At 43.8% G+C, this 24,964-nt stretch overlaps 2 protein-coding genes across 2 annotated transcripts in view; one reads left to right on the top strand and one right to left on the bottom strand.

Annotated features, from left to right (window-relative positions):
- Positions 1–11,845, top strand: part of COL9A3 (collagen type IX alpha 3 chain) — a 69,784-nt gene extending 57,939 nt beyond the window's left edge. The window contains exons 26-33 of the mRNA XM_083447416.1: positions 206–241; positions 2,630–2,674; positions 3,771–3,803; positions 4,096–4,242; positions 4,896–4,950; positions 8,087–8,269; positions 8,825–8,902; positions 9,778–11,845. Of these exons, the coding sequence (XP_083303542.1) occupies positions 206–241; positions 2,630–2,674; positions 3,771–3,803; positions 4,096–4,242; positions 4,896–4,950; positions 8,087–8,269; positions 8,825–8,902; positions 9,778–9,953 (753 nt within the window). The 3' untranslated portion in view covers positions 9,954–11,845. The remainder of the gene's footprint in view (positions 1–205; positions 242–2,629; positions 2,675–3,770; positions 3,804–4,095; positions 4,243–4,895; positions 4,951–8,086; positions 8,270–8,824; positions 8,903–9,777) is intronic.
- Positions 11,044–21,598, bottom strand: TCFL5 (transcription factor like 5). Its single transcript, XM_083447471.1, has 6 exons — positions 19,540–21,598; positions 16,845–17,037; positions 15,076–15,232; positions 13,891–14,128; positions 12,759–12,900; positions 11,044–12,125 (listed from the first exon to the last, which is right to left on the bottom strand). The coding sequence occupies exons 1-6, from the start codon at positions 20,268–20,270 to the stop codon at positions 12,003–12,005; spliced, it is 1,584 nt and encodes a 527-aa protein (XP_083303597.1). The 5' UTR covers positions 20,271–21,598; the 3' UTR covers positions 11,044–12,002.
- Positions 21,599–24,964: the final 3,366 nt, after the last annotated feature.

The following is a 24,964-nucleotide window of genomic DNA, read 5'->3' as shown; positions in this document are numbered from 1 at the left end:
TGAAAAAGACCTGCTGCCATTGTGCATGTTACAGGTTAGGCGCAAGCCTGATCTCTTTCTATAACCTATGAAGCAACCTGTGCAAGATTCCCGTTGGGACACCTGATTAGCTGCTGTGAAGCAGGACTTTGGCCTGCAGGGCTCTTCTGATGTCTTTATCCATAAAATTGCTTCACCGTTGTGCTAACTTTCTCCTTGTTCCCAGGGCCCTGGTGGAGTTTCTGGACCGAAAGGTAACCAGGTAAGCTATAATGTCAATCATCTGTGCCCATATCTGTATCTTCTTTGTCCCTTCTCCTCTCATTCCATCCCATCACATCCCCACTCAAACTTAAGGTCCAGTTCAAATATTTAAAAATGATCCCCGCTGTCAGAAGGTAAGAGGTGGCTCTTCTTCTTTGGTGATCGATCACTCGTAGCCGAGTAAGATTGTCTTCCATAAACACGGTGTTAACAGTGAGTCCGTAACTCACTGTGGAGGCCAATTCTGGATCCACGCATCCTTCCGCAGTGGGACATTGGTTTCCGGGCGGGAGTTGATCATGGTGTGGATTTGCCAAGCGTGCCTTCCTCTTAGCACATTTCTCCCTTGCGTGGTAAAGACTGTTCTCCAATTGGAGCGCTCAGAGGCCAGTCTTTCCCAATTGTCAGTGTTTATGCTACATTTTTTAATATTTGCCTTGAGAGAGTCTTTGAACCTCTTTTTTGTCTATTTAAATAATAACAGCAAAAACACCAACAGAAAAGGAAAAATGAAATTGGGGGGAAAAAACACAGTTCAGAATCATTGAAAACAAACATACTTATTGTATAGTACTCCCCACCCACCCACCCGCAGCTTCCCTCCGCCACAATTCAACTTCTTTAAATCTCTATCTCCACATTTATCCTTGCATTCTCCAAATGTATTGTTATTTGGACTTCTTTTATCTCTTTTCTTTTCCAATTCACACATCTACTTTACATTTTTATTCTAGGCATATTAGCATATCTTTCTTAGAACAATACTTTAACATATAATCTTTGAAACATTTCCATTCCTTTTTTAATTTGTGATTTTGAACCTCTTTTGCTGACCATTTTCATGCCTAGAATAGAGTAGTTGCTTTGAAAGATGATAATCAGGCATCTGCACAACCTGTCCAGCCCTACGAAGTTGATGCTAAAGAATCATTGCTTCAACACTGGTGATCTTTGCTTCTTCCTGGCATTGGTCATTCTCTGTATAGCAGCTAGGGTTTCTCTCATACCTGGGCAACTGGCGCCACCTTTTGCTTGAACAGAGTACAGGCACATTCAAGATCCCCAGAATGGTGTGTTTGCATAATATCACGCAGGACCCAGTTACCCAGCTTCCGGTAAGCCCTAACTTTGATGCAAAATTGCATCTTAGTTCATCATTAGTGCCCTTGGAGAACTATTAGCAACACCCAGGTTCATTTTCTGGCTAGTTTCTTTGATAACAGGAATGTGTTCATAATAATAAATTTCCCCAATTAGCTGGTAAGAGCCAGAGTGAATCCGAATGTCTGCCAATCCAGCTCTCCCTGGTACTGATGCAAGGACCTCCATCCAGATTTTTGGTAGTTTTGAACAGTTTTCACGTTGTGTGTTTTATCAGTTTTGCACCCCACTTACGAGTCCAGTAAATAGTCCAGCGATCTATAAAGGTGTAAAGGTAAAGGTAAAGGGACCCCTGACCATTAGGTCCAGTCGTGGCCGACTCTGGGGTTGCGGCGCTCATCTCGCTTTATTGGCTGAGGGAGCCGGCGTACAGCTTCCGGGTCATGTGGCCAGCATGACTAAGCTGCTTCTGGCAAACCAGAGCAGCGCACGGAAACGCCGTTTACCTTCCCGCCGGAGCGGTACCTATTTATCTGCTTGCACTTTGATGAGCTTTCGAACTGCTAGGTTGGCAGGAGAAGGGACTGAGCAACAGGCGCTACCCCATCGCGGGGATTTGAACCGCCGACCTTCTGATTGGCAAGTCCTAGGCTCTGTGGTTTAACTCACAGCCCCACCCGCGTCCCCTATAAAGGTGTACAAATAAATAATAAAGCTCCCAATATGGGAGCCTGGGAGCACAGAATCATAGAGCTGGAAGGGACCCAAGGGTCATCTAGTCCAGCCCCATGCAATACAGGAATCTCAGTTAAAGCATCCATGACAGATAGCCATCCAACCTCTGCTTAAAAATCTTCAGGGAAGGAGAGTCCACCACCTCCCAAGGGAGACCGTTCCACTGTTGAACAGCTCTTACTGTAGAAAGCTTTTCCAAATGTTTAGAAGAAGAAGAAGAAGAGTTTGGATTTGATATCCCGCCTTTCACTCCTTTTAAGGAGTCTCAAAGCGGCTAACATTCTCCTTTCCCTTCCTCCCCCACAACAAACACTCTGAGAGGTGAGTGGGGCCGAGAGACTTCAAAGAAGTGTAACTGGCCCAAGGTCACCCAGCAGCTGCAGATTACGAGACTACCGCTCTTAACCACTACACCACACTGGCTCTCAGTGGTGTTTAGATGGAATCTCCTTTTTTACGGGAGAAGAAAGCAGCACAGTTTGAGATTTTAAAAAAATAAAATAAAGTAAGTAATGGCAGTACCTATTGCTGTTCTTGTTTTTTCTTCAAGGGCATCGCTGGAGCAGATGGGCTTCCGGGAGACAAAGGAGAGTTGGTAGGTGGCGTTAATTTGCAGAACCTCCTAATGCATGAAAAGGATGAGTGCAGCGGTTCTAGAAAATGGATAATAGCATCTCAAGTCGGGCTTAGCTTCAAAAATAAATCCCGCCCCCCATTTCTTAAGCTTTGTAGCCTGCTATGAACTATCCCACGACAAAGGGGAAAGAACTCTCCTCCAGTGATCAACTGGTGCAGAGAAGATACAGGAGAGGACAAAAGTGTGGCTTTTCTGCCAAGTAACTAGAAGTGGAAGGATGCAACAGTATAGCACTAATATTGGGATTTATATCATCAGGACTACATACTCATAGCCAATGTTTTTTTCTTAAAAACGTGTTTAGGGGTACTTTCATTTTGACTCAGGAAAATCACCATTTTGTAGTTCAAATTGGGGAAAATAAATACAGTAAATGAACAAAAGTACAAAGAACATGCATTACCTCATATTACACATCTGACAGCTCACAGTCTTCCACACTGGCATGAGGTTGTGTGCACTAACATGTTCCCGATTCCTCTGCTTGCTGTTGGTGTCCGTCGCCAAATGTCGTCCTTTCAGCAACCACAAAACTGACCAATCACTGTGCTAGATTCCAATTCCTACTTCACACATTAAACGCTCGCTTTCGTCTGAGACTCAGGAAACACCGTGACAGGAAGTGAGACTGCCATTGGGGGTAGCAACGGAACTGATGATTCACCCTGCTAGAGAAGAAACTAATTTTTTAAGTTTCCTCTCCTGTTAGATTCACAACATGTTTAGGGGTACATGTCTCCCTGCGTCCCCTCAGGAAAAAAGCACTGCTAATAGCAAATCCATTCTTTGAATATAGCCAAAGCTGCACTTTAAGTGGACTTGAGGAAGCCCAAAGGTTTGCAGAAGAGCAAACAAGACTCACACAAAAACCCAACCCAGTAAGGACCTAAGATCATGGGCCATGCAATGTTGACTGACTGTTATAGGTAGATGAGGAACTAGGGAACCAAGATGGGGATCAAGATGCAGGAATCTGGAAAAGGGCTTGGCTGGCTGTTACAGATCCCACATGTTCAGAATATTCATTGTCTGCTTCTCCTGGCTCTTTCTTTAGGGTCCTTTCGGCCCTCCTGGGCAAAAAGGGGAGGTAAGTTTCATATATTGTTTCGATGTAAAATTATTCTGCGTGTTTCTATTTGCTGCTTGGTAGACCCCGTGAGTCTCTTTGGACAAGGACACCGGATAGAAAGGGGGGGAAAAAAATTTGCCCAGGGAGTGAAGCCGCTATTGGTCCCATCTTCCTTCCTTTCAAATCAAAATGGGATGTGTAGTCTTTTGACCATCCCCGGAACCAGCCCCAGTTGCAGCATCATGTGCCTTCAGAGCCTGAGACCAAGATATTAGGACTGATGGTTGTCTCTGTTTTCTTCCTTCGGAAGGCAGGAAGCAGGGGCGAGCTGGGGCCCAAAGGAGTTCAAGGTCCCAATGGAACAGTGGGAGTTCCAGGAGTTCCAGGACACCCGGGCAAGCTGGGTTTGCAAGGCGAACAAGGGGTCCCAGGGATCACCGGGAAGCCAGGTCCTCCAGTAAGTAGCCTGTCCAACTCTTTTGCCGTCTTACCCTTCCCTTCATTAGCCTTCTCCAGTTTTCCCCACTCTGCTTTCTCTACTCACTATTCCTCATAGCAATGATTGTCAGCTGATTGAAACACCATCTTGGGGCACTTGCAGACGACCTGATTATTGAGGATTCACCCTGATTTGTTTGCAAAGTGGAGGAGATTGAAAAATGACGGCTATTTATTGAGCATTCTTTCCGATTTGTTCGTGGGGAGGTTAGATGTTGCACTGAAGCAAGCACCATCCCACACTTTCAGTGCCATTTCCATTCTTGCAAATATTCTGATCTTTTGGAGAAGTGGGTTTGTTGCACAAGAGCTCCCCATCATCTATAATGGCATCTCCTGAATGGCCAGGGTGTGATTAATTCCCATCTGAAAACAGCAGCAGTCTGGAAGCACCAGTGTATGAGTCTGAATCAGTGAATGAAATTGATCTGCACATATGTAAAATAGTTCTTAATGGAAGAAAACAAAACACCCTCTAGCTTAGGAGATGCATATTTGTGTGTTGCAGTAGGACATAGATGTAGCATTCCTATGTGTGAGAGAAGGAAGCGTAGTTGTTTTAAGAACTGTTGCTTTTAAAGTACGCTTCATAATATCTTTGTGTCATTCCAGGGCAAGGAAGCCAGTGAGCAACACATAAGAGAACTCTGTGGTGGAATGATCCGTGGTGAGTTTAACTCGGGGTCTGGGCAACCAGATAATGTGATTTCTCTGAATGGAATTGCCGGTGGTGAGAAGATAAAAAATGAGTCCGTCTAACCCAGAGTTGTTGACTTCCGACTAGCTTTCCGGGATCCCAGCTGGGAGTTTTTCTCTGATCCTGTCACCCTTCAAGTCAAATATTTGGGATTGAATCTCAGATCTCCTCCTCCTCCTTTGTTGATCACTCGTAGCTGAGTAAGATTGTCTTCCATAAACACGGTTTTAACAGTGAGTCCGTAATAATAATAATAATAATAAATTTTATTTATACCCCGCCCTCCCCAGCCAAAGCTGGGCTCAGGGCGGCTAACAACAATCAAAATAATCCAACATTCTAAAAACCTTTCATTATAAAAATTAATTAAAATCAAATTGATGGCAACTATTGAGCAAGACTCTGTACAGATTGCCAGAGGAGGGGGTCAGGCTGCGCCCTGACCAAAGGCCTGGTGGAACAGCTCTGTCTTACAGGCCCTGCGGAAAGATGTCAGGTCCCGCAGGGCCCTAGTCTCTTGTGACAGAGCGTTCCACCAGATTGGAGCCACAGCCAAGAAAGCCCTGGCTCTAGTTGAGGCCAGCCTAACCTCTCTGAGGCCTGGGACCTTCAGGATGTTTTTATTTGTGGACCGTAGGTTTCTCTGTGGGGCATACCAGGAGAGGCGGTCCCGTAGGTACGAGGGTCCTAGGCCGTATAGGGCTTTAAAGGTTAAAACCAGCACCTTAAACCTGATCCTGTACTCCACCGGGAGCCAGTGCAGCTGGTATAGTACCGGATGAATGTGATCTCGCAGCGACGACCCCATAAGGAGTCTCGCTGCGGCATTCTGCACCCGCTGGAGTTTCTGGGTCAGTCTCAAGGGCAGCCCCACGTAGAGCGAGTTACAATAATCCAGTCTGGAGGTGACTGTCGCGTGGATCACAGTGGCTAGGTCAGGGCGAGAGAGATAAGGAGCCAACTGTTTAACCTGGCGGAGATGAAAAAATGCCGCCTTTGTTATAGCTGTAATCTGCGCCTCCATAGAGAGGGAGGTATCGAAGATTACACCCAAACTCTTAACGGACGATGCTGGCACTAGTTGCACCCCCGCAAGAGATGGGAGTTGCCCCCTCAATCCCATATCGCCCCGTCCCAGCCAGAGGACCTCTGTCTTCGAAGGATTTAACTTCAACCGGCTCCCACGTAACCATCCAGCCACAGCTTCCAAACATCTGGTCAGTGTGTCTGGGGCTGAGTCAGGATGGCCATCCATCAACAGATAGAGTTGGGTGTCATCGGCATACTGATGGCAACCCAGCCCAAAACTCCGGACAAGCTGGGCGAGGGGGCGCATAAAGATGTTAAAAAGCATCGGAGAGAGAATCGCACCCTGAGGCACTCCACACACCAGGGAGTGACACGATGACAATTCCCCCCCAAGCGCCACCCTCTGTCCCCGACCAGAGAGAAACGAGCGCAGCCATTGAAGGACTGTGCCCTGGATCCCCACGTCGGCAAGGCGGTGGTCCAGGAGTTCATGATCGACCATGTCGAAGGCTGCTGACAGGTCTAGAAGAATCAGCAGCCCCGACCCGCCTCGATTCAGCTGCCTGCGGAGATCATCTGTTAGGGCGACCAGAGCCGTCTCGGTCCCATGACCAGTGCGGAAGCCGGACTGGAATGGATCGAGAGCCGATGTTTCATCCAGAAACCTACCAAGCTGTTCAGCAACTGCTCTCTCAATCACCTTACCCAGGAATGGGAGATTCGAAACCGGGCGGTAATTGGATAGATCTAAAGGATCTAATGATGTTTTCTTTAAGAGCGGGCGCACCACTGCCTCCTTCAGTTCCCCTGGGATTGTGGAGGCCAATTCTGGATCCACATGTCCTTCCACAGTGGGGACAGAGGTTTCTGGGTAGGAGTTGATCATGGTGAGGGTTTGCCAAGCATGCCTTCCTCTTAGCACGTTTCTCCCTTTCAATCCTGAGTTTGTGACACCTTTGGAAAATGCTGTTCTCCAATTGGACCACTCGCAGGCCAGTGTTTTCGTGTAGTCAGTGTTTATGCTACATTTTTTTAGATTTGCCTTGAGAGAGTCTTTAAACCTCTTTTGTTGACCACCAGCATTGCGCTTTCCATTTTTAAGTTCGGAATAGAGTAGTTGCTTTGGAAGATGATAATCAGGCATTGGCGCAACATGACCAGTCCAATGAAGTTGATGCTGAAGAATCATTGCTTTGACACTGGTGATCTTTGCTTCTTCCAGGACACTGGCATCAGTTCACCTGTCTTCCCAAGGGATGTGTCACATTCACACCATACATTAAAAGCTATTTGAAACCACTTTAAGCAGCAATGTCTCCCCACCTCAAGACTTCTGGGAATAGTATTGTGTTACAGGTGCTGCGAGTTGTTAGACAACCCCTATTTGCCTCACACAGCTGCCATTTCCTGAGTGGTTTAACAATCAATCCCTCTTCCCAGGGAATGGTGAAAAATGCATGGACTTGTCCTAAAAGTGTACATAGATTCATACATACTGGTCCCCCCAATCTGCTTCCTCCACTTCTCATCAGCCCCAGGCAGCATACAGTTCATTTTTCTTGTTTTGTTTTCTGAAATATATTTTTTTAAACATTTTTTTCCAATTCAGAATGGATATCCTCCCGGAACACCTCGATTTCTTTACATTGCCACCACATGTGATATAGATTACCTGGTTTTTCTTTACACCTCCAAGAATTGCTTGGTACACTTTTATACATTTTGGAGAGCTTCCAAGGGGTTATATACCACCGATGTTGCATTTTAAGGAAGTTCTCTCTTAAAGAGTGAGTAACAAGCTGTAAATTTCCAATCTGTTTTCAACAGATGTTCCCACTGTCTCATGGTTATCTTGTACCCAAAGTCTTGCGCCCATTTAACCATGCCTGCAGTGACCTCCTCCTCCTCCCCAGTCAAGGAGGAGTCGGTATGCTTTGGAGAGTGTTTTAGATTTAGAATTTACTATATCGGCTTCGAATCTGGAAGTCTCTCTGGCGAAACCTTTTTGTTTGTCTATTTTGAATGTCTTGTATAATTGATGATATTGAAACCAGTCCGTTATTGTTTTCAATTCCAGAGCAAATTGCACAGTTAGCTGCTAACTTGAGGAAGCCCCTCGCTCCTGGGATGACGGGGCGGCCCGGGCCTGCTGGTCCCCCAGGCCCTCCCGGGGCAACGGGAATTATTGGGCACCCTGGAGCTCGTGGCCCACCCGGATACCGAGGACCACCAGGAGACCTAGGAGATCCTGGTCCTAGAGGTGAGTCGGATTGACACCGGAAGCAGACCAGCGAGTGCCAGCGAAAGACCGCAAACTCGGTCCTGTGCCTGCCTGTTTGGAAATAAACACCTCTGAGTTGAGTGGGGCTTGCTTCCCAGGTTTGCAGCTTGTATCAAGTTGGGTGCTTCCCAAATGATGTGGGAATCTACCAATTTATGAAGACAACCATATGTGCTCCCAGTGGATAAACTGAAGGACGGTCACGGGTGGAAATGCAGTGTTCAGGCTTGCATATGTTTGCAAGAGTAAAGCTCTGGGAGTAAGGCAATACTACAAATGCCTCATTTTTTGTTTATAGACTGCTTTTCTGCCCAGTGCCTCCAATGCAGCATTCAACATAGCTTATCTTAATAAAAGCGCTTAAAGGTTTTTGTTGATTAAGCAGCATATAAAACTTGCCCGATAAATAATATAGCAGACAAGTGCATCAGTAGTGAGAAACTTCTAGCCCAGTGTTTCCCAAACTTGGATCTCCATATGTTGTTGGACCACTACTCAACTGAAGTCGTTTATGCTTTTGTTACGACACTGTAGGTGACCATGGTGAGAGGGGAGACAAAGGTGCCATGGGGAAAGGTGTTGACGGACCAGATGGGGATCAAGGACCTCAAGGTAAGTTGACCGGGTGCTGATATAACTGTGTTCTCCCCACTTCCCTGAGCTGTGAGAAGCAAGGGAAGCACATCTTAGGTTTGATTTACCTTGGAGGAGAGAATACAGTGGTGCCTCGCAAGACGAAAAGAATCCGTTCTGCGAGTCTCTTCGTCTTGCGGTTTTTTTCATCTTGCGAAGCAAGCCCATTAGCGGCTTAGCAGATTAGCGCTATTAGCGGCTTAGCGGGCTTAGCGGATCAGCTGATAAGCGGCTTAGTGGATCAGCTGCTAAGCGGCTTAGCGGCTTGGGAAAAAAGGGGGGAGGAGGAAAAAAACCCCGCAGGAACTCGCGAGACATTTTCGTCTTGCAAAGCAAGCCCATAGCAAATTCGTTTTGCGAAGCACCTCCAAAACGGAAAACCCTTTCGTCTAGCGGGTTTTCCATCTTGCGAGGCATTCATCTTGCGGGGCACCACTGTACTGATTTGCCTCTGAATATATCTTTTTAAAACACTAAAAACAGCTGCCAGGGGCCGATGACTCTGCTCAACATTGTTGTATATAGGGATGGTTCTTTTTAAAAAACTGTTTCCCACCTTCTGCTGCTATTTGCAATGGGAGGTGGGGACTGCCCATTGATGCCAATGAGAGCTTCCCTCCTGATGCAAACAGCAGCTTTTGGGGGGGGGGGTGTTTTCACATGGACTGCAATGTAGGAAGGTTTCTATTTATTTTATAATAAATCTATCTTCTGTCATGGAACTCAGGGTGGCGTACATGTGGTTTTCGGGAAGTTACCCATCTAAGCAAGCACTGTTTTTTGCAACCAATAATTTTATCCAGGAGAAAGTGCAGAATATCATGCCGAACCTTTATCTCTTTCCCCCTGAAAAGGTCCGCCGGGTGTCCCAGGGACCAGTAAAGATGGCCGGGATGGCTCTCCTGGTGAACCTGGGCTGCCAGGGGATCCTGGAAGACCAGGTGCAATTGGAGTCCAAGGAACTCCAGGAGTCTGTGATACATCTGCCTGCATGGGAGCTGTCGCTGGAGGAAAATCCAAAAAGTCATAAAACTGCATTTAATGGGTACGGAGTATTTAAGCAAATTGTTCATATGTGAAGAGGAAACCACCCTTTGAAAAATTTGGAGGGGCAGTTCTCCTGTAAGAATGAATGAAATGGAGACTTTTAGTTCAATGAAACAGGAAATCGTCAGATGGAAATTTGTACTATATCCCCTACAATTGTTCCCCAGTTTTCACTACATTGTTGTTTGCTCCTTGCCCCACTGAAGAGAGACTTCCCCACTCATTCTAATGTAAGAGGTGTTTTCCCCAGCACCACCACAAATCAACTGGACTGTGTTTTATGCAATTTTTAGTTTGGCTCGAACCTGCGCCAGTTTATGTTAATGGTAAACTCTGCTCCAACCTTATTAGGCGTGAGCGCTGAGGCCAGGGCTGCAGAGGGATAACCCTGGTCAGAAAAACGAGAGCCACAATTATCTAGCCAGGGCTATGCACACACAGCCTCATCACTTGACCAGGAACAACTCCATCCAGCTAAGTAGGCATGCTTCGTTGGACTGTGTCAAGTAAATGTAGAAGTAGTGGGCTAAATAAACATTATTCAGATAGAACTATTGACAACCTTGATTGTTCATACAATGGACACAATCCAAAGAGCCCCTCTATATGCGCACACCAGAGTTTTCCTAAGGCGGATCTCTATACTGTGTCAGAAGTCTCTTCTGAAGATCCTCCCAGTTTTCAAGGGTGGTTTGTCCCAGCAGCACAGGGAACAGTCTCTGCAAAAGGGGAACCACAAATGCATTGCAGTACACAGAGCTTGCCAAATGGCCTTATCTCTTAGATATGTACAAGTAAATTTTTTCCAATAAATTCCATATGAGGTAGAATGTATATCTCTCTTACATTGGGTTAATTTCAAACATTTCCATATTATATTTAGTAATGACATTTTACATTACAGATGAACACTGCCCAAAATTAGTATATGCATTATTGTAATTTTTTTTAAGGAAAAAAAAATCACTTTTTTGTAACATTGTGTTTGCCTGTTTTATAATAGGCTTGTTTTGTTAATACATTTATTTTCCCCCTTGCTGATTGGAAATAAAGGTGCTACACAAATGTGAATATCCGTGATTTAAACAGTATTTATTTTGGGATGAGTTCTGTATAAGAAATACTTACTGGCATCATCTGTTTGATAGATAAATGAAGCCACTTTCAATTCAATAAATATACTATTTCTCAAATGCTTCAGCTTTCCTAACACATACTGCTAATACTAGTCTTTTTTAAAAAAGAAAATATTATGTGCACTTAAAAATCATGTACTGTTTACAAAATACCACTTTTGCACTGAAATCATGCAATTATCTGGATTTTTTTTTCCGTATGGAAGCCCAATTGAAATAAATCAGATTTGCACCAGAGCACACAGCTGTATTTCTCCTGTTCATTTCAGTGGGTATTTGTGCAGCAGATAATTCCTTGACTGTATCCTGCACTAAAAATCGTTGGAGAATGCAAAACATATTTTAAATAGTAGTGTATTTATAACACACTGTCAAAAAGCTTTTTCTATATATTTTAGCTTCACAGGTATGAACATTTTGAAATGGAAGGCAAATCTCAGTTACTATATACAAGTTACTATATTTTATATAATTTATAAACTATTTACATTTCTTCTTCTTCCAAACTGGTTGTTATGACATTCTAACAATTATCTATATCAGTACAAGTGTGTACAAGGTTGAAAAGAACAAGCTGCTGTTTGACACATCTGAATTATGTTATACTTGGCAAACAAACAATCAAAAATATAGAAAATGGGTTACTAGCTTGTACTGCTGTTTTCTACTTCCGTCTGGTGCAACACTTTTCTTAGGGCAGCACTAATAAATAAATGTTGTTGGTGTCTTGCTTTTCTTCTTTGTTTGGAATAAAGTGTGTCATTTCTTTAACGCTTATATATTTTTCAAAGTACAGTAAGTCACAAGAGAAGTTCAGCAGGTGAATTTGAATTAGAAGTTCATACAAATCCTTGCATGTTCACCCTTTACACCAGTTTTTGACTATAGAGAGCCAACTATTTTATCTCCATAGGTGTGCCATTCTGAGTAATCTCCTGTGTCGAGCACGTTGCTAGTGAATCGGATCTTGTTAACTTTAGTCGTCTGCCTGTTTTACCACAGAACACGGTCTCAAATTCCTAAAAAGCAGACACAGAGAATAATTACGATATGGACTTGTGAAAGAGCAAACCTTGGGAAAAGTGTGCGCACACAGCTATCCCTAAAGGAGAGAAGTTACTAAGCAACTTTTAGCTTATCCTAGCAAACTTGTGAAGGTATTTAAAAAACAAAACACACAGAGTTGCAGCACAGGAGCTGCCATTTATTTTATTTCAGAGTGGAGCAGCTCCAGAAATAAAAAGCTGCCCTTCCATTATTGTCAGCACAATATCCGGTGTCCAGATGGGGCTATTTAACCTGGGGGGAGACAACTGAAGTGAAAATACTAGGTGGGTATTGCTTGCAATATAGTACTTCCAAAATGTTGAGAGCATGTTCAAATAATATTTAATAATAGATATATAAGGTTTAGATTTCCATACAACAATCTTGTGATGTATGACAGGATTATTTTCATCCTCATTTTTCAAATGAACGGGGTAGTTAAAGGCTGAGGCTGAAGCCTGCTTAAGATCATGGGCCACTGAAGATGTGTGTTCCTGTATCCACTGAAGTAAATGGTCAAGCAAAGTACCTATCATGATTCCGTGTGGCATTTTGTTATTGCTTTAATGCATTTTGTTCTGCGCATTTATGTGAAACTTACTGACCTTTTTTAGAGAATCCCCATGTCGTTCCTGAATATATTTTAGAAATGCTGTTGTCCATTGTAAAGTTGTTGCCTTGTCAGTATCCGAAGTGCAAAATGGAACCAGAAGATTAAGTTCATCGCAACAAATCCTGATTCTGCGCCTAGAATTGCATACAACATGGAGAGTTCTAGTAGTGCTTGAAACGGTAACATAAAACATTTATTAATTAGGTGCAGCAACTTAGAAGCCAATTATTTGATGAAGATAGTGGCAAAGCATCAGTCGCACATGAGGATCCTTAAAATCATGAGGATCCTTATAATCAATCCTAGGTTTTCTGGTTATAGGGTGCGAGCCTGTAAGGTTTGTATTAAAATTTTGCAAATATTTATACAGTTGACTGTGATTGAATCCACATAAGAACATAAATAACATAAAGCCTCCTAGATCAGGGCCATCTAGTCCAGATCTGTTCTCTCTGTGGCCAACCAGATGCCTGAGAGAAACCCGTAAGCAGGAACTGAGTGCAACAGCAACACCTTTCCTTCAGTTTCCAGCAACTCCAATTCAGAGGCATACTGCCTCAGACAGTGGAAATAACAGCTAATATCTTAATTTAGTTACTCTCCTCCTCCCTTTCCATACTCCACCCACTCCTTTTTTACAGTATCTGGAGTATGAGCCACTATTTAATATATGTTCTATTGTACACTGGCAGAAAGGCAGTATAAAGGTAAAGGTAAAGGGACCCCTGACCATTAGGTCCAGTCGCGGCCAACTCTGGGGTTGCGGTGCTCATCTCGCTTTATTGGCCAAGGGAGCCAGCGTACAGCTTCCGGGTCATGTGGCCAGCATGACAAAGCCGCTTCTGGTGAACCAGAGCAGAACACGGAAACGCTGTTTCCTTCCCGCCTGAGCGGTACCTATTTATCTACTTGCACTTTGACGTGCTTTCGAACTGCTAGGTTGGCAGGAGCAGGGACTGAGCAATGGGAGCTCACCATCAATGTCATAAATATCCAGATATATGACATTGTGGCAGGTAAATCAACACCAAATTAATGCTGAAACTAATTCATCTGTATAGACCTAATAACTTAAGAACCAAACACAAAAGGTGTTCTTTTGAGAGGCCACCACTAGCAATTACCTTCTGTCTCTTTCCATCCGGTTATGTCTCTCCCGACGCTGAGAGGTACCACCTTGAGTTCCACTTTGTGTGCTCTGGGTTGGTTGTGTTGCTTGCCAAGTGCTATGAGCTGGGCCAGCGTTTTGGGTATCACACACATTCTGAATATCACCAAGAGGTTTGCGCTGCACATTGGTGTCCAAGGGATGTATTCGACTACGACTTCTTTTGTTTATTGTTTGCTTACATATAGCATCTCCTTTGCAAAATAAGAGGAAAAAGAAATGTGTTGCTATTTTTTTCTTTAATTGCCATAAGTAAATTGTATGGTTGAACTGAAATTTCACCTTGTATCAAGCTCACCTTTGGTTTACTGCTTCTAAGGCTGTCCACCACTGAAATAATTGTTGTGGATCAGTAATCAGTTGCATTTTAAATGTAAATAACCCTTAAATAATAATGCAGCTTAGCAAAGACATCAGTATAGCTATTGAAGGAAATTTGAGAGACCTTGCAATTAAATAAATAAGCAAACACTGTTGTTCCCTATTTTACTACCAAACCAAAACCAAAGGAACCTTAAAGATAAACAAGTGGGCATTTTATCTCTTAGCCATCCTGCTAATTAAAATTTACCCCACTGTTTAAATTAATCCCTATGATTAGTAAACTAAGACCTTAGTTAATGGCTATACTTGCTTAACATGGCAGTGGAAACGTTTCTATGTAATGCAGCACAGCAAGTGCCATGAGAAGGTACAGACATAGGTTGGCCCCAGGCTCTCTGCTTCAGAGCCTCAGAGGTCTAGAACCTGGAGCACCCATCACAGCTGGATCTCAGAAAAGGCAGCAAAAGGCTGGCCAAGGATTTGTTTGCCAGTTTCTCTCTGGAGCTCTGTGTTACTTCCTCCAGTTCTGTTACTTCATCCAAGGGCACGCATAGCACTAAAAACCCCATTTCACCCAACCTCAAAACCACCCCATGCAAAAGATAATTGTCACATGGGCTTCCTCCTAGCTTCCAAGACAGCTAAGCAGCCTTAAATGCTTGGCGAATGCATTTTTATTAAGCATATTATCAAACAGAAGCATGGTACTTTGATTACTCTTCTCTGAAAAAAAGCTAACTTAAGAAATCAGAATGAATTGCTTGAACAAATCAGAATGAATTACTTGACAACAAACAGTCAAAATTCAGCAATTTACCTCCTAATTTAATCCAAACATGTTCAGGCAGTGCCTTATTTCTAGGCCCAACAGTCTGTTTTGTAGCCTCAATTTCCTGCTGGTAACAAATAGAAAAAGCTCGAGGTAACCCAAGATCTTGATGTTTGGCTGTTTCCAGAACAGAGGCTCCAGAGCTCTAAAAGAAAATGTATGTATCAGTATGAAATGAAGCCAACTGTAAATCCTCCATCCTCCCCTTTTATTGAACAATACAGGCATTGTAGTCCTAAAGTTGCATTGGTGCTGCTCCTGCTAAGCTTCTCCTTCCACCATCCAATGACTCCACATACAGTGGTACCTTGAGTTAAGAACTTAATTCGTTCTGGAGGTCCACTCTTAACCTGAAACTGTTCTTAACCTGAAGCACCACTAATGGGGCCTCCTCCTGCTGCTGCTGCGCCGCTGCTGCACGATTTCTGTTCTCATCCTGAAGCAAAGTTCTTAACCCAAGGTACTATTTCTGGGTTAGCGGAGTCTGTAACCTGAAGTGTCTGTAACCCGAGGTACCACTGTACTCAGAAAAGTCTCATCTAGTGCAGTCCAAGAACTGCCTATTCCAATCTTGAGTTTGGATTTGCTGCTAGTCATGGAATGGTTAATTGTAATGAGATGGTTAATTTTAATGAAATTCTAACCCACTTACCTGGGAGTAAGCACCACTGAATTAAACAGATCTTACTTCTGAGTAGGCATGGTTAGGATTGCCCTTTTAGTCATTAAGTTGTTAATTTTAACTACAATTGGCCCTCTCATTTACTGGGGGCAGACTAATTCTACTACTTTGTCCTCTCTGTGCAAGGTGACAATCTTCCCTCTCCTCTCCCAAGCACACCCCATGCCTTCTCTAAAACCGCTCTGAAGGTTGTGGGAACCCCTAAAACAGATTTAGGGGTTCATAGGGTGAGGGGGGAAATTCCATTGCACTAGAAGTAAACCTTGTGCTGATCAGACCCTGGATCACATTCCTTATAGTTATAATGTAGCTCTAGATATTGGATGATGCTCATATTTTTGTTATATTAGCTCTGGGCTAGGCATTGCAATAATTTTTGAAATTTATAAAGCCCTGTTCAATGAATGAAGTGCTTTACAATTTGTATCTCATTGCTAATACAACCTGGCATGTAGACTTTAGCTCTGTCTCTCATCCTAATATAAATACCATTTATGATTCTTAGGCTATTACCACTGCCAACTTCACAAAGTATTATAGTAAGGTATGGGTTTTTAAAGACCGGCAAAGAAATAGTTCATCTGAATAGCTTTCAGTCTAGAAAGGTTTATGTAAGATGCAAATTTCCAATTTTGGGAAGAGAGGGTTGTTCCAAATACTGACAAATCAAAGTGAAAAAGAGCAATGGGAGTTATAAAAAAATAAGATTACAATTGTGATAAGTGTCACAATTATAAGAAGGAATTGAAAGAACTTTACAGTAGAAGCTAAAGAATGAAGACAGAGACGTTGAAATGAATTCAAGAACAGATAAGAAGCCATTTTTTTCTGCTCAAGAAAAACAAGTCTAAAGTCTACTTGGACTAATGGTTCTTCATATCCTGGCCAATGCTAATTAATTTATTTCACCAAATAACATGAAACAAGTGCCAGATAACTTTACAGTTCAAAACTCAGATTGACAATTCTCTTGTTTACTGCATTCTCTTCAGAAGTTTTACTATGACTAATATAAAGCTTTGAAACCAAACGGCTGCAATTTAAATAATAATAATAATAATTCAAAAATACCAACCTGTGTTTGTGAAGGGTTTGCATTTCCAGTTACAGGAGAAGCAACATTCGGATTAAACAGTGGGCATGTAAACTGCAATGCAGTAGTCGTAGTAGCAGCAGTCTTATTTTTCACTAATGTGGTACATTTATTCTGTTGCTGGTGGAGAGGAACACCCATCACTTCTGAAGGATGGCGAATTAGAGTTACTAAACTATAAAAGGAGTGAATAAACAAAGGCACTTATTTGAAATGATTGGATTACAATAGCCATTTTGCTGCATAATCTTCCACATCAGTAGACAACCCAGTACAGGTTCAGAATTCTAATATAACCCATCTCAAACATATATTTTAACGTATAAACTAATGATTCAGGCATGGGGAACCTACAGCCTTTCTGATGTACATGGACTACAAATCCCATCATCCCTGACCACTGGTCATGCTGGCTGGGGCTAATGGGAGTTGGAGCTGAGCGAAGACAGAAAGTAGCTTGTATTCTAAACAGTAGGATTCTCTCTTGCTTTTTACAGCAGCAGCGGCAGCATTCTTCATTCTCTGCATTCCTCCTTTCAAGCTGCAACCTTGGAGGATGAAAAGGGGAGGATGGGAAAAGACTTTATGAGCCACCCACACACTTCTTTGCACCTCTGATGTGCAAAGCCCTTTGCAATCCTCTCCCCTTCTCCTCTGCACCCATGATGTTAGAGGTGCAACAGGGAAAGGGGGTAGGATTGCAAAGGGCTTTCATAGCCTCCAAGCACAGCTGCCTTCCATCTCCTATGTCAAAGGTAGAAAGCATCTGTGTGGGGCAGCTTCCAGGAGCGACGCTGGGAGAAGCGGTTTCCACTGGATGGAAACCATGTGCCCGTCCTCAAGCAAAGAGCTCAGCTCTCCTAAGATCTTCCCCTTTCCGCCTCATGTTGCTGGCACAGCCAGGTGGGATGATGAGTTGGCCTGGCAGGCAAAGGAAGGAGGCCAGAAGTAGCAGCAGGTCAGGCTGAAGATCTGCTGCTGCTTTATCCAGGCCAACTTCATTTTAATTGGTGGCAACAGCAGCAGACTAGAAGACCTTGCCATGCTTCTAATCAGCCATGGCAGAAGCAGAAGATCCCCAAGTTGGAGTGGCACCAACTAGCCTGGGGCTCTGGATCATGGGAGCAAGAACCCCACAGCTGCCAAGTGGATGAGCCAGCAGAGCAGGGAAGCTCCTGGGGAACTGCTACAGCCTGTTCTGACTGTCCCTCTGAAGCTTGCCTGGGCCACCCATCCATCACCTTTTTCGCACTATAGTTCACAGCACCACCTGTCTGTGGCCAGATGAACTGCAGTGTGATGAAACGTTTGCATTTTTATTATATGTAAAGAAAGGACACATCATACACCTGGGCTGCCTGCAGCTCCCTGTTGTGTAGCAAACCCAGCTTTGCTGGCACATGGTGTGGAGTGGCCCTTGGGTACATGGACAGGAAGTCTGGGTTGGTTGTTTGGTACTGACTTGCAATGCTGTGATATATGGTAGCAATCGCTGGTGGGATTGCAACTATAAGTTCAGCATTATGGGCTTACTTCATGGGCACTCAGAATTTAGGGTTATTGTAAAAAGAAAAGTGCAGTATAAATCCACCAGCCAAGGCTTGGCTTTAACCATGTTCATCAAATGATGCCAGTCACAAATAAATAAAAGAAGCAAGTTGCTGGAAAAGTTGCACACTGCAGTTTTTAGAGTGCGAGTATGCTGATGGATCCATCCACAGGTGGGTAATGTAATGACACTGAAATCTTAAAATCTACAGTTTGATATAGAATTGATACAAAATCAAAGAATTGGAGGGGGCCTTGTAGACCACCTGGTCTAGAGTGGCAACTTATGAATTGCCAAAAGGATGAAATACACCACCACAATAGAGAACAGATTTGCCCATAAGCTGCATGTTTTAATTTATATGCAAAAATGCAAATTTAGAAATAATTACCACAATTTCAATACAAATGCAATCTTTATATGAAAATCTCACAAAACAGTGACTAGGTGTCTTGTGTGCCTGCTTAGTCTGTTTCCAGTTGCTACTGATGCAGAACTTCAAGACCTCTGCTTTCCTTTCTAATGCTTATTTATAATTAAACACATTTGAACCAGAAGCCCTTCAAACAGAAGACTTCACTCAGTACACATGACCCTCCTACTCTGGTATAATCCCCCACTTGATACAGGAGATCCAGAGCTAGAGCTTCCTCAAAAGTAAAAGTAATTGGCATTTTGCCACAGCTTGCACTCTAGTGGTCTTCGTATAGCAGCAAAACTGAAAGTGCAGGAGTTAAAAAAATCATGTAGATCCAAAGAACTTGAGGAACATCCCAAAAGCTTACATATACGCTATAGTGTGGCTCAGTTTAAATGCTAGTTTTTCTAACATCAGGTAAGATCTAGGACGCACACATGATATAGTCAAGGAATATTGGAGACAGGTCTAAAATCACTTACTACCAATTACTCTTGCCTATCCACCCCTTTGTATATATATGTATCAAACAGTGAATCCACACAATTTTAATTGATAGAAATCAGAACTTACAGTTTGGAATTATTCCTTATTAATAAATGCAAAGCATCTTGGGTATGCACCCTAGTATTTCTAATGTTCGATTGACAGAGGCCACAGTTAATATACATGATTAAGCTGAGATTAAAGGAAATAAAAATGTAACACACTTGTTAATGGCTACTCCAGTTTCCTGGGTTTCTTGACATCTGGGAAGTTCAGCCTGGATACTGTTGAATCTGTCTTCCAATCGAACACGGACTGCAGATTTGGCTCTGGATTCAAGAATTGGTGCTGAATTTTCCACAGGCAAATTTTCTTTATTTAGCCCGCCCAAGTTTTCACTATGTTTGGCTTTAACTGAACTCTGCCCAGTCATCTCCACAGAGCTACTGTTAGGAGTTTTTTCAGCTTGGTTTGGAGGGATGCTAGACTCACTGAGCAACATCATTCTTAGCTCCTGGAAGTCAATGTGCCCTAGACACTGATTAGGACCCATGAAATTGCTGTCAGAGGCTAAACCAGACTGACAGATAATGGGATAAAGCGACTGGTTTCCAGAACTGTTTGATGAAAAGCCACTTAGACTGTTACTAGATGATGACAGGTATTGTGATTGATTTGCAGGATTGTTAGTGGAGAAGGAACTTGAATTCAGCCTATTTTCTGCTTCATTTTCATTTGCTTGCGCCTCCATATGGGAATAGAGTATGTGCTGAAGTTGTGTGTATTCTATTTCTGTCATTTCCACCAGGCTGAGATCCGTGGTGGTGAAGCTCAGGTTTTGCTCACCAAAAGAGGAATCTGCTGGGCCTTCAGCAGCAGAAGCAGTAGAAGCTGGATCTGTAACCACAGCCCGAGGGTTCGAAGTTTCCGACACCTTGGAGGTTGAGTCTGACATGATACTGGCGAATACCAATGTCTCAAAGTCTTCAGAAAGCTGAATGTACAGGGAGTAAACACCACCAGCTTGGTGCAGCAAAACTTTGCAAATAATAGGTGCAATCAGGAGCGAGTGCTTTTAAAGATGTGCTGATTAGCCTGCAGAAAACAGTTGTTGCATTGCCTTATGCTTCCATCACTTCCTCGGGACATTAACTTTCCCAATTCTTGACAGCACTATCACCAGCTAAAAAACATCAATGGCATCCAAAGCATATGAGTGGCTCAATGTTTTTTAAAAAATTGAAACATTACATTCTCCAAAAAGTGCCTGAAGTTAAAAGCTGCGAAATGAAATATCCAATCCTCCCTTGGGATGTGTGTGCGTGTGGATGGGTTTGGGGGAGGGAAAGGGGGTCCTAGTCTTTTTTTAAAAGGAGCACAGGGTACTTCAAAACCCAGAGCCAAAAAGTGAAAGCACAAGATAATTGCACACCACCCTTTAAAAATGCATAATATAATATTTTTTAAAACAATTAGAGGGTGTCTTCAGCCCCTGGCAATCAAACTTTTCAAAGGGAAAGAGGGACTGAGCCCCTTCTGAATGAGACCCCCCCTCTTCTCCAGTGGCAGGTGAAGCATGCAATCCAAGCTCCTTTCTGGGGGTGGGATGCGAATCGGGGAGGAAACCTGGCCAGCTCCAGGCAGGTAACCAATGCCGTCAGCCTCCCCACCTGCCCACCTCTGAGGGCAGGCCCAAACCAGGTAACCAAGCACCCCCTTAGCAACCGACGGGAGGGCGGCCCCGCCCACCACCCGCCTCTCAGCCCTCGCGCCGCCTCCAAACGGCCCCTGGGCTCCCCGAGGGGGGCCGAAGCCCCGCCTCCCCAAACTTCCCCTCCAACGGCCAAAACCGCGGAGGGGAGGGGCGTTGGGAAGCCCCGCCCCCGCCTCGTTGGAGGCCGAGGGAGCAACGGCCGCGCCAGCTCCCTCAGCCAGTGCCTTTTGGGATAGGGGGGTTCAACTGTCGCCTGCCATGTCATCCACCTCACGGTCTCTGCTCTCCATATACACCCCCCCCAACAACAAAACAAAAAAATCCCTCCACGTTATTCCCTGCCATAGGAAGCGAATTGCCCCATCACAAACTTGCATGTAATGGACGGGTTTTTTGGGGGGGGCGTTAAACCCCTCAACAAAAGTCGCCCCCGCCGCCGTCGTTATAAAGCTTCTGCCACACAATATGGCGCCTCACGGGCCGCGGGTTCTTCTTCACCTGCGAAGAATGAATAGGGAGGCGGCATTCGCCTCATTCCCTCAGTGTTTCGTTTCCTTAAGCGGCTGCGAGGTACTTACTCCCCGGTAACGCTACGTGTGGAGGCTGCCAGTCGCGGTTGTTACTTTCGTTATTTGGGGGGCTTGGAGGCCAGACTCGAGTCCTGTTGCTCCTCTCGAGTAGACCCGTTGGAAGCCAAGGGACGTGAGGCGTTCGGGAGCCGAAGCTTCTTGCCCCGTCGGCTTCGGTGGGCCTGTCCCTTAAGCATGAGGGGCTCAAGCCAGTCCATGCCTACTCGGAAGTAAGCGCCGCTGAATCCTGCGGGGCTTGCTCCTAGGTAAAGGGGCTCCTTGGAGAGATGCTGGGCGCAGCAGCAGCAGCATCTCTCCAAGGCCAAGATCCCCTTGGATCGTTGATCCAGAGCATCCCGCTCCACATTGGGCAACACAACAGATTTTTAAAAAATAAAATAAATACCGCATAAAGCGGTATAGAAATCACATGAAATCATAAATAATCCCCCGCGTTTCCGAGAAAGATATACAGTACAGTGAAAAATTTTAAAAAAAATCATGAATGCCGTTGCGTTCAATTGCAAAGGCTGGTTTCTTTCTGCACAATTATTTGCACATCTGTTCAGAAAATGGGATTAAACTCCCGGGATTGTAAACCCTAATTTGCAAAAGTCCGGCTACACATACACTTTTTTTTAAAATCACATATTGCACCCTCCTCTGAACCATAACACATTTAAATATGAGTTTTGTTTTGCTTAATTGCTTTGAGTATTAAAAAAAAAAAAATTCGTTTCGTTTTGCTAGTTTGGGCTGGTCCTGAATCTCTAGGATAAAAGCCAAGAACAGTTCAAACTCATTAAGAGAGTTTTGAAATATTAAGCGGTATACAGCATAAATGCTTCTAAATAAATATATGCATTACCATTTATATTTACATAATTGTTACTTTTAAATGTTAAACTTCTGGAAGAGGCAACTGTTCCACAATGGGGAAATGTTCCTTAAGCTAAATTCTTTTCTCTTAAGTACCTTTCTCCAAAAGAAATCACCTTTCCCCTTAGGTTTTCCTAACCTAACTTTAGTCGTTGCAAAAATAAAAGAACAATTTCCTCTCAGGACTTCCATGTATTATAGAATATATTGCTGACATAATGCTGTCAGCTGCATCAAATTCTTTTGCTGGCTATCTCACTGGGCTGTTTTGAAGATTTTTTATTTTATGGATTTTTGCGGCTTCTGCAAGTACATGGATAGCCCACCAAAGCTTGCTATAGTGATGGCTGGGTGGAAAGGTAAGTTCTAGCTTGCTGCAGTATCGCAAGACCTAATACTTGACAATTTGCAGGTGAATATGTGAATTGCCACTATTAAAATGTATTTGCCATAATTTCAGCTGCTACAGTGTCCTGATGCATTCAGGAAAATTCAGGCACCTATGGCATGGGCAGGAAATTTGCCACCCAATGCTTTACTGAGTGATAAATGTACAGTGGTACCTCGGGTTACATACGCTTCAGGTTATACTCCGCTAACCCAGAGATTCTATCTCGGGTTAAGAACTTTGCTTCAGGATGAGAACAGAAATCGTGCTCCAGCGGCACGGCGGCAGCAGGAGGCCCCATTAGCTAAAGTGGTGCTTCAGGTTAAGAACAGTTTCAGGTTAAGTACGGACCTCCGGAATGAATTAAGTTCTTAACCAGAGGTACTATTTCTGGGTTAGCGGAGTCTGTAACGTGAAGCGTATGTAACCCGAGGTACCACTGTATGTGAAACAGCCCTGCTGCCTGTTTTAATCCTGCATTCCCCTTCTACTAAATAAGAGGTAGCTAGTTCCTGTAAGTCAGCTGTGTTTCATCACTCTTTTGTGCAAGAAAACAAAATGTTTGAAATCTATCACAGAAGAACATACGTATCTTACAGGAGTGGCAGCTTGGCCCCATGACCATGGGTGCCATGTAGCGTGCATGGCCCTGGCACCAGAATTTGTGGGTGCTCGGGCACCCAGGGAGTTGGCACCTATGGCATGGGTAGGCAAACTAAGGCCCGGAGGGATCACCTTCTAAATCCAGCCTGCGGACGGTCTGGGAATCAGCATGTTTTTACATGAGTAGAATATGTCCTTTTATTTAAAATGCACCTCTGGGTTATTTGTGGGGCCTGCCTGGTGTTTTTACATGAGTAGAATGTGTGCTTTTATTTAAAATGCATCTCTGGGTTATTTGTGGGGCATAGGAATTCGTTCATTTATTTTTTTCCAAAATATAGTCCGGCCCCCCACAAGGTCTGAGGGACAGTGGACTGGCCCCCGGCTGAAAAAGTTTGCTGACCCCTGACCTATGGTATTTGACCATGCCGGTTTTTTCCAGCCACTCCCATCTCCTTTCCCCTCCCACTTATTTTCAATTTCCCCCTCTCAACAGCCTATCAGCATTCTACATACTCTGCCTCTTTGCACAGCTGTTGTTCTGGCTACATAAATGAGGGTGCTCAGATTTGGAGTAAAAATACAGGACAAATTGTTTGAAGTATTTCGCCTCCTTTATCATTGCGGCAGTTCTGAGCAGACTTTAGGGTCTCTTGAAACCATTGAATTCTTTTAGCTTGCATTCTGTAATCAAAGATCCATATCATATGCCAATGTGTCCCAGCTTTGTTCTAAAAACTGTCATTATTATTGGCAGGCAGTGGTGCACCTCCTCCACTTCCCAGCCCAATTTAACCATGGGCTGAGATATTCAGAGTAATATTCCATAGGGTTGGGCTTACACTGTGATGGAATACTGGAATCTAGATTTTGTGTGCCAAGATTTGACTCACCAAAGTAAACGCCCCATTTTCACACACACACACCCCGCCCGGGTAATACAGGAAGGACACCGCTTTAGCTTCTGCACTGAACATGTACATTCAGGGGACAGGATGAGTGGTGTAATCCCATTCCCTTCAACATAAATTCAGCCTAAACTTTGAGCTCTGCATACAGCTCATGTGTGTACCAAATTTCAGTTATTGTTAATGTACAAGTACAATGGTCATGGGGGGGGGGTACATTTCACACACCCTCTTTCAATAATAGGTTTACAAATGCCAGCCATCCCCCAGGTGAGGCTTTCCTAGTACAGTATCAGTTTTGTGAGTTACAGGTAGGTAGCCGTGTTGGTCTGCCGTAGTCAAAACAAACAAACAAACAAATTCCTTCCAGTAGCACCTTACGAGACCAACTAAGTTTGTTATTGGTATGAGCTTTCATGTGCGTATCTGAAGAAGTGTGCATGCACACAAAAGCTCATACCAATAACAAACTTAATTGGTCTCTAAGGTGCTACTGGAAGGAATTTATTATTATTTTGTTTTGTGAGTGTTTGAAGTACCTTGATCATTCTCAAATATACTTTATGGCTACAGTTTTGTAGAGTAACA

Source organism: Podarcis tiliguerta, assembly GCF_965153285.1.
Source record: "Podarcis tiliguerta genome assembly, chromosome: 6".
Lineage (NCBI taxonomy): Eukaryota > Metazoa > Chordata > Lepidosauria > Squamata > Lacertidae > Podarcis > Podarcis tiliguerta.
The sequence above is the reverse complement of the archived record's forward strand: the minus strand, read 5'-3'. Positions and strand labels throughout refer to the sequence as shown.